The 10,351-nt window shown below is 32.1% G+C and overlaps 1 protein-coding gene and 1 long non-coding RNA gene across 2 annotated transcripts; both read right to left on the bottom strand.

Moving 5' to 3' along the window:
• Positions 1 to 294: 294 nt before the first annotated feature.
• On the bottom strand, positions 295 to 9,670 carry LOC106664555 (steroidogenic acute regulatory protein-like). Its single transcript, XM_014390380.2, has 11 exons — positions 9,388 to 9,670; positions 4,923 to 5,059; positions 3,124 to 3,207; positions 2,627 to 2,704; positions 2,492 to 2,545; positions 2,270 to 2,402; positions 2,093 to 2,206; positions 1,943 to 2,022; positions 1,064 to 1,228; positions 723 to 997; positions 295 to 657 (listed from the first exon to the last, which is right to left on the bottom strand). Exons 1-11 carry the CDS (start codon positions 9,479 to 9,481, stop codon positions 453 to 455), a joined length of 1,419 nt encoding a protein of 472 aa, XP_014245866.1. The 5' UTR covers positions 9,482 to 9,670; the 3' UTR covers positions 295 to 452.
• Positions 6,460 to 9,076, bottom strand: LOC106664557. The gene is made up of 2 exons (XR_001340202.2): positions 8,063 to 9,076; positions 6,460 to 7,449 (listed from the first exon to the last, which is right to left on the bottom strand). It is a non-coding gene; the product is annotated as an uncharacterized LOC106664557 (long non-coding RNA).
• Positions 9,671 to 10,351: the final 681 nt, after the last annotated feature.

Raw genomic sequence — 10,351 nt, 5'->3', positions numbered from 1 at the left:
AATATTATAATAATATTACATATATATGGTTGACAGGAAATAGAAGAAAGATTTTGCTTAACTGATATTAAACCTTTAAAATTTGAGACCGTAGTGGCAGATAGGGTGTCTGCGCCCCACTGTAGTGCTCCTCCCCCTTCCTGTCAAAAATGTCTTTTGTAGCAATAATCACACATTGACTAATATGGGAAATATAAAAACAATAAAATACAGGTATTTTAGTCTTTCCTGGGATTACAATCTTTAAAAAAATATATACATATAACAATTTCATTATACATTTAATAAGTAATACGTTCATATTTTACAAGGCTTTTTAAAAAAATAATATTCCAAAAATTCATTATCAAAAATTAAATTAGAGCATAAAAGATCGAGTTAAATATATAAATACATAAACATAATCCAGTTGCTATAATTTTTGAAATAATAGTACTTCTTTGTCTCACGAGTCAAAGCAACTGTGCACATTTTTTGCTCGTTGATGATAGGCAGCGTCGAAGGTGAATCATAGTGTTTGACATCACTTTTATCATTGCCGTCTCGACTGCAGCCTGAGGCACCCATCCATTAATTTTCGTATTAAGCAACCATTTGACTTCAGTCTGCCACTCTGATTTACGCTGGAACACCCAGCAACCTGGCCCATTTTCTCCCCTTTAACCAATTTGAGATTTAGATAAAGAAAGAGCAGAGAAAACGATAGGGAAGAGAGAATATACCTGACTATCTTTTTGCTAGTGGGAAGGCGAGGCCATATGACTGAGCCGCTGGCTATGATGCAATAACCGTATTTTTCTTCCCAATGTCTCAGCGTGATATATTCGCGGCTAGCGACTAAGCCAACTTTCTTCGATATCTGATAGCTAATGTCTGTACAAGAATCTATTTCCTGAAGGACTTTTGCTTCTTGTATAGAAGGATTCCATTCGGGAAAGCTTTCCAAATTATCGTACAATACCTTCTTTACATCTATGTAGGAGGCATCAACAAGTCCCTGGAAAATAAAGAATTGTTAATGAACATGATTGTAGGGTAAAACAACTTGTAACCAATTAATTACAATTAATTTATAAACTGTATGCCCCGTCTCCAGCCTAACATCAATCTTCTGACTTGAAATTATGTCACCTTCATCAGTTTTTCTTTCAAAAATCCATTTATTATTATTTATCATTTCCCATGCTTCTTCTAAAATTTCTTTTGCTTTTATTTTGTATGTATCATCCTACAAAAAATAAATTCATTAAAATATATATAAATGGAATGATTTAATAGAACAGCAAGTTAAGATAAACATGATTAGAATCCTTCTTATGGAAAAAAAAAAAACCAGTTGAACCATTTACATTATGACTATACACGCAAATTACAGATGCAGAGATTAAAAATAATTTTAAGGTTTTTCAAATGTATAACCAGCATCCAAATTTTAAAATATAACATCAACAATTGGAAGAGAGAATCACCTTTTGGGTCATAATGAAGTTTCAACTGTAATTCCTACGTCAACAGAACAGGACCTTCTTATACCTGAGTCTTATAACATGCAGACAATTTGGTTTTGTTTTCTTTTTTCTTGTTGGAATAATGAATAAAACCTTGAGAATTTATTCTGACCAGAAACTGGGAAGAATTTGAAATGCTAAAATGAATCATGGCTGCTATATCTGTTATATCTAATTTCCGAAAATAAAGATGAATGACCGAAACTAAAGATTTAAAAATATTTAGAATTCAATACAGTAATGTCAATTTTGATTAATTTTGATGCCTTAATATCCTATAATTTGTAATAAGTTTAAATTCTAAAAAGATTATTGATAACAGCCAGCAGTACATATATAAAAGTAGATGTACCAATATTTCATACAATAAATCCTTATTGAATTATCATTTTATCAACTGTTGAATGATAATATAATAAATTTTTTAAACTTACTGATCTCCTAGAGTTATTACAGTCATATTTTATTTGTCTAATTGATTTGGCTGTTTGATTCAATTCATCATCAGTAGAATCTTAAAAAACAAAATAAAATATGAATGGCTGATACAGTAAAATTCTAACCCTTTAGAAAAAGAAAGATACCAGATGAATTTTCATAAGGAGAATAAAAATTCACAGATGCTGACATTGTATCCGAGCTTACTTGGTTCTGGGCGAAAGGATTGACTAACGGGGCCCTTTCATTGCCGGCCAAAGCTAGAAATAAATTATTTAATAAGTACAACAAATTACAAATCCAGAACTAAATTTTGCACACACCATTGGCGTAATTTCGTGCGACTCTCTCTTGTGGTATCACTTTTATGTCCATGAGCCAGACTTCTAACCAGACAAGTATAAATGAAGTCAAAATTAAAATAACTTGGAGAATCTGAGTGGTGCTGTCTCCCCACTACAAAACAATCATATCTGATTCAAGGCAATGGACAATTAAAACACTAATTTTTTTTAAAACAATTATGGTCATTTTTTTCTACTTACATCAAATACATACACCTTAACAGCTAAAAGAACACACGTACTAGCCGTTGTCAACTAGAACAAAAGTCCTCTTATAAATCAAGTAATATGAGAGTTGGACAAAACTTATGTCCAAAAGGCTTAAAAAATACTTACAGCAACAATACACCAATGTGAAATTTGAAATAAAGCGTAGAAAATAAGTAATATCACAAATCTGCTTAATGAACACACCTGAAATTTTACAGACATAAAATGTTTACTTTTCCAATTATTAAACTTCTAGATGACAAAATTTATTTCCACTTATGAGGTAGCCTAATATGTTTATAAGGAAGTTTAATAGTTTCATTTATTTAAAATAAGCAAGTTTAAACAAAATCATTATTGGCTGTGTTTTCTGAAATTCTCCTTTTAGCTCATGATTTTCTTTGTAAAAACATTTGCTAAATGGCAGAAAAATGGGGTTCAGAAAACACTGTGGCTTCCAATATTTTTTTTAAACATAAATAATGATGATATTAGGTTGAAGGAGAAGAAGGAAATGCTAAATATCTTTGAGCACTGTTTATAACTTTTTTTTCTGTTTTTTCTTTTTGTGGATGTTGATTACACAAAACTAAAAACTAAGAGATTCAAATATTCCCACTTACCACTATATCGAATAAGGAACTTTTCATAGAGTAATGAAGAATCTGTTGGTGGTAGACCAGAATCCATTGGAAATTGCCAGATAACTTACAAAAACAAAAATACTAATTAGAACAAAAGTACAAAAGAAATGAGACAATCTAAAAGAAAACTTTAAATTAAAACAGTATGATAAACCACAAACAACTTTAATAACATCGTAGTTTATTTTATTGTTTACGGGGCAACCGACAATGGAGTCTTATCAGGCCCAATGCACTATAAGAGCTGATGGGGTACTCTCTCTGTCTTCACTTACTCATTCATACAAACAACTGTATGCATACCACCTGAACAGCTATGCAATAATTACATACAATATTTATAAATTAAAGATGTGGAAACACCTCTATTAAAAACTAGAAGCCTATTCCTCGATCAAGTGTGACACTGAGTGACCTTTTTCTAAACGAGACACCTGCATGGATTTGCTCCAAAAGCAGGTGTCCAAGTGTCAATCGGGTATCTTCTAACATGTGAGCACGATCCTTTCCTCGGGTTTCAGACCATTGGAAGGCCATCACTCCTGTCATGCTCTTGACATGCAAGAGCTTCTCGGATAATCCAATGCTGCCAATATTATTCTATTGTGTTCTTTCTGCTCATAGAGCACCACCTGGCCGGATCACGGTAGTTTGGTGGTCATATCCAGCTTTCCTCACCTGCGTAACATGTCCAGGTACTCAACTCGTTATTCCGAGGTGCTCCAGCCAACAAATCTCTCTAACAAGAGAGGGTTAATCGAGAATCTGTCACAGGAAATCATGCTCAGGAAGACAGATCAATACAATCAAGATAGGAAGAGCCTCCTTCATCTCAAATCACACCTGAGCATGTGCCAGCTCTGCCACTGATACGCAGATAATGCCAAAGGAGCGGCCTCGTGGACAAGCCCCTGCTATGCAGGACGCTGGCCACACCCTCACCATTCTGTACCTGTTCATATAAGCAAAAACAGGTGAATCCTGATCTGAGTTCTAGGATAAAGTAGCTTGTGGTAAAGGTGCAATAGTAGTGAATTTCAATTCATAATATTAATTACTGTGAGGATAGTACTATCAAAAGAAAAATTAAATAGAAAATTTTTGCACTTCTCAAATGGAAATGCACTCTATTAAACTAAGCTCAGGGGGCGTCATCGGTTGCCGCAATGGTTTAGACGTTGACACGGAAAGGTAAAGGTCCCGGGTTTGAATCCAACAGCCATGCATTCAAACCGGACATACTTACAAATGGACTCTTTTTTTTAAAACACCCTGAGGGTTCATACAACCTCATAGCTGAAATACCCTTGTCAAAAAATATATAAAATAAAATAAAACAAAATAAAATTTAAAAATAATAATAAAATAAAATATTATGGCTGAAACCATAATTTTTAAAAAATGATGTAGATGTTTATATTTTTTAATTGTGTAAATCATTAGAAATAATTTCAAAGTTCTGATGAAGTGGATATATTCCACAAAAGCTTGACAAAGGAATTGAGAGTTTTTATTTACTTTTAAATATGCCTTATCCATGAATTTTTATTTACTATCATAATACTAACGCTGATATCATAAAGATAATAAAATAGATTGCAAGAAATGTGAAATTGATAATTTGTGGTAACTGAAGTTGTTTAATATCTTATTGCAGAATATAGTATTGTAATTTCCATAAATCTAAAATCTGCCCGTGTCTTCGTATTTGAAAATAAACCAGGCAAAGCATAGATTGTTTTCTGTTTATAATATCGCAATTATGACATATCCCTCACCTCTAAAATAATTAGCCATAAGAGTGAAATTAGAAGAAGGTCAAATGTGACAAACAAGCAGAAGAATCTTCTTATCGGCGATATCCGTCCATTCTCTCTAATGCCCTGTGTAACACTAGCAGGAGTGAAACTTGGATCTGAAAAGTAGAAAAATATATGTTAAAAGTTATTGTGTTTTAAGAAGAATATAGCATGGTGGGTTAACATCGATTAGACAAAGTTAAAATTGTAGTTATCTTTTTTTTCTGTCTAAATTTTAAATTTGACCATGCAAATAACTTTTCACAACCAATAGATCCAAAAATTCAAATTCTGTTACTTTATCAAGTTTTATTATCCATATTGGACTTCCAATTATACATTTTTTAATTGTTTTTTTATTATTTTTATTTCTTATAGTTTAAATTCTGATTCATAAAGGATGGGGCTGTAGATGAGAGATTTGAATATGAGTGACTCCAATCCACAATTACAATTGATCAGTGATACAATGAGAAACTGATGACTTTACCCACACTGTCACTACTATGCTTTTTTTGTGTGTTTTTGTTTTCCAAACAATTTTACACATTACAATATAATTTTATCACTTGATTTTTAAATGTGTAGAAATAAATTTTTAGCCTCCTGGATGAGATACATCAAAGAAGAGTGGCCTCTGATAACTGCTCGATGTCTTGCAAAATTATTAATATAATTTACAAATTTGAGAAATTTGATATTTGTGATATTTCCTCCTGAAGTCAGCAAGATGAACCAATTGCTCAACTGTTTTGGTCTTTCAGATAGAAATAATTGAACTACAGGTTTGTTCTGTTCATCCTAGCTGCTTTGGTCTGTCAGCTTTTTTTTTGGCTTTTGTTCATATTTAACAGTAGGCTGGCGTCTCACCCTTGTTATACTTCTGAAGATGGCAACCCCCAAAACAAGCCTGACAAACTGCAACAACTAGAATAGAGGCCAAAATGAATGGAAATGACCAATTTGAAAAATCTAATCTTTGTAATATGTCCTCCTTTGAAGTCAAAAGATGGACCAGTAACCCAAATCTTTTGGCATTACAGACAGAAATGAGTGAGTTACAAGATTGCTCTGCTCATCCTAGCTGTTTGCATTTGCCAGTTGGGTTTTAGCTTTTGGTCATTTTTAACAGGGATTTGAGTTGGTGTCTCACCTGCCAAAACAAGCCTGACAGGCTATAACAAGGATAGAGAGGCCAAAATGATCGGAAATGACCCATCTACAAATTAGGAATGATAATGAATAAAATGTAATTATGTTATTGTAGAAATAAAATCATGTTAATTAAAACTGCTCAGTTATGTCATCATTATCACTCAAGGGTTCTTTTATTATTTTCAGTTTGATACATATTCCCTAAAAAGCCTAAAATTTACCTAATCTGCTGATTCCTCTTTTTTTTTCTTTTTTTTAATAAATAAATATAGGTGCAAGGAAGAAACCAGCATGGAATAAAAAGTTCAAATAAGAGTTTAAATGCTATAAGTAATTTATTTATCTGTAGTTTGATTGTTTCTTGTCATTTTAGTCAGTCTTCCGTTCCTGTTTTGGTCTGTCAGATATTTGTATTTTTTTTTTTTGGCCATATTCAGTGTTGGGTCAATCACTAAGAGCATGAAGATGTCTAACAATTTATTTATCACTAAAAATTATCAAATAACCTGGGTATATATTGTCTATAGCATGGCTAATTGTCTTGAAGGCCTGAAAGACCTTTATTTCATTTTGAAGATCGCATGTGACAATCTATCATAGAACTTTAAAGATTTATTTGCAGTTTCAAAGAAGGGAGTGATTAAACTACACATTGGACTGATGGCTCCTGTTTCTCTGGCACCGTTGCAATAAGTTTCAGAATTTTCATGTCATTATTTGGCGATGAATCTTTGTCATACAAGACACTGGTACAATGACAAGTATCTCATGATAAGAAAAACTTCCAAATAGAGGCAAAATATCAAGATCCTTTGATATTTGGAATAAATAGCATACGATGTTTCATAAGCATTTTTCTCTGGTCAGAATATGTTACGAGTTGTGTTGACTTATCTTTTTTTCTCTATATTTGAAATAAACCAAATAAATCTTTGTATAGGCTAATATTATTAATGTAATGCAGTTTGATGGTGATTTTTCTTGATACTTTAGATTGTAATTATTGCATCTTAAATTTGAAAGTTTGGCCGAATCCTCCTTAGGTTCATAGCGTTTTAGAAGAACATAATTTGTTTATTGTGCAATTTTGATTACTTGTCAAGAAATTTGCATAATGTTACCGTAAATTTATTTTGACCGATCATTCGTAAATTACTTTAAAATTTATACTGTCTTATTAATTAAAATTAATTAAATGAAAAATGAAAATACTCATCTATTGGAAAGTATTTAATAAATTAATTGATTATAATTAAACTATCATCCACAATCTTGTTCTTCAGTCTAACTCTTGAACCTTCTTGCATTTTTCTTGAAACTTTTTTTTGTGAATAATGTAGTGTCTCAACACCTGAAACAATTTTATTGTATGAAGAACTTTTTAACGTCAATTTGTTAAAGTACACTGAAGAATGAACTAGAAGAAAACAGTTACAACTTATGCAACTTATATTTTGAGATATATTTCTATTATTATGTAATAATTAATTATTAATTGAATTATTAAGTTAATAATTAATTACTATTTTATATTTTTTGATATATTTATTTGCGCTTCTTTTATTGTCAGGAGTTGTAATTAAAAAAATTATATGGGCAACTTGGGAATAATAATAAGACTGCCTTTGAGTGTAGTCTTACATCGTAAAAACAAGCTAGGTCATTTCTGATCATTTTAATCTGCCTGTCCTAGTTGCTTTGGTCTGTCAGACAGGTTGCCACCTTCAGTTGCTGTCAGGGATGTAAGTTGGGTGAGGCACCAACTCAAACCCACCACCGCTTAAAGAAAAAGGCCAAAATGCATTGACAGATCAAACCGTGAAGACAGGCAGGCCAAAATAATCAGAAAATAATAATCATCTGCACAGGCACAGTGCAGCATTTCAATACATGACAATACATGTCAAAAACAAACTTTTTTAAACTAACTAATTAAGAACAATAAAAAAAAACATTGATTTTACTCCACAGACTGTTCTGTGATGAAACTGGAACTTGTTTGGATGAAAGACATCTAACACAATTGGAAAACTTCTGAGACAACCATTGACAAGACTGACCTACTAGATGAAACTGGCATGTACATAATAACACAGATTTGGATAAAAATACATAGGACAGACTGAAAAAAAAAAAAAAAAATACACACCCGATAAAACACCCAGTGGCGTCCAATGTACTGTTAGTGTGAACCAACAACATAAACCTCACAATATGAACAAATGATTTGGCTATGGCTACTTAAGCTTAAAAAAATTAATTAAATTAAATTAAAAAATATTGCAACAGTAGTGAAATTATTGCAAAAGTTGAGCTGGGCTGCCATTTGGAAAAATTGTACTCAACAGACCCAAACTACATTAATAAAAACAACGTACATCAACATAAGGGGTCTTTTAAGACAGACAACAAACCACCAGTTTGATAAATACAGGAAATCAAAAACAAAATTAAACATAAGTTCTGACAGAAACGACCCACAGAAGGTGTAAAGCAGCAGCACTTCAACATATGACATACAGACTATTAAAAAAAACACTGAATTAAGAATTATAAATAATTTAAAAAATGGGTTTTGTCTTGCATTCTGTTCAGTGATGATCCTGTAGTTTGGACATTTCCGATTTTGTCAGACTTGTTTAAGCTTCTCGCCAGCTAGTCATTTGGAGTGAAAAACAAGCATAAGTTTTTACTCTCTGACTTTTAAATTTTATTACAAACTCAATTTACATTTAAATGTGGATTTGAAAGAGGCAACATTCTAAACCTCCAAAAACAGAATAGGACAAAATAGTCGAACTGCAATGGCCGGTCGTTAGCGATTCTAATCATTTGTCATGCTGGTCCTGGGCTTCTAAGATCAATGTTGCTCAAATCATATTTGGAGGAAATGTGATGCCATTCTTGTCAAGAATGTAAGACTGTACCTCCTTAAGAAGATTGTCATAAAAATATAGACATGAATTTTAAGTGTTATCTTTCTATTTTTTATTTTATTGTTATTGTTTTAATCTTAATAAAAGCTCATATAAATAGTTTGGGTGACATGACATAAACTGAAGAGTCATTGTGTAGTGTCAAAGTCGTTGGTAAAAAAAATTATACACAGTTAAAAAGTGTTTAAACATCAACATGCAGATAAACTTCATCAGTCCAAAAATATTGTTTACACTTTTGTCCCAGATAGGAACAAAAGGTGGCCAACACCAATTGTTATTGCAATCAAAACGATCAGATTTTTTAATTTATTTATAATTTATTTAATTGTTAGAGGGAAAAAAACTCTTACGTATAAACGGTGTGGACGGAATCATTGATGGGTACAAATGTTGTGGTAATGTGCTATTAGCAGAAGAGACAGCAATGAGCGAGTTCGAATCCATTTTCAATCTGGGTCCTAAATATCAAACCAAACCTAATCTGGCCGTTCATTGAATCTTGTAGAAAGCATCCCTTTATTAAATAGAAAAGGGCAAAACTTCTTTGTTTTTCCAATGAAACTGATAACAAACGATAACATAAATGGTAACTTCAAAAAGGAACCTTCCTTTGTTTGTGCAACCCCGCGATAAAGCTGAGATAGTAAGATCTTCATCTTCATCTCTCGCAGATTACAGATGATGAGGAGCAATCGGCTTTCAAATTGGGTGTAAAAGTCCAATTTGGGTTCTTCCAGATGTTTTAAACTGCAGTTCATCCTTTAAGCGCTTTCAAATTGGGAGAAGATTAAAAAAATTTGAAACAGGTTAATCCTGTGAACGCATTCAAATGGGAAGGAAAAAGCATAATTTGTGTTATTCGTGAAGTTTGACCATATTTTCATCCAACGATGTCAAATTGGTCGTAACAGCACAAATTGAGTTTTTCGATAAGTTTTAAACTACAGATTCAGCCTATCATGGTTTTAGAGAGACCAATTTGAACCTTTAAATGTTTTCAAATTGGGAGTAAAAGTCCAATTTGGGTTCTTTGAAAAGTTTTAAACTACAGGTTCATCCTTTAATGCTTTCAAATTGGGAGAATATTTTTTAAAAAAATTTTTTGAAACAGGTTGATCTTGTGTATACGTTCAAATGGGAAGGAAAAAGCATAATTTGGGTTCTTCGTGAAGTTTTGACCAAAGTTTCATCCAATGATTTCAAATTGGGCGTAACAGCACAATTTGAGTTTTTGTTTGTTTTTAATTTAAAAAACAAATTAAAATCCCAAAATGGTTACCACATGAATTTTGAAACATAGGTTGGTCCTGTGAA

This window comes from Cimex lectularius, unplaced genomic scaffold (assembly GCF_000648675.2).
Source record: "Cimex lectularius strain Harlan isolate CLEC.00 unplaced genomic scaffold, Clec_2.1 scaffold13, whole genome shotgun sequence".
NCBI classification, from domain to species: domain Eukaryota; kingdom Metazoa; phylum Arthropoda; class Insecta; order Hemiptera; family Cimicidae; genus Cimex; species Cimex lectularius.
The sequence above is the reverse complement of the archived record's forward strand: the minus strand, read 5'-3'. Positions and strand labels throughout refer to the sequence as shown.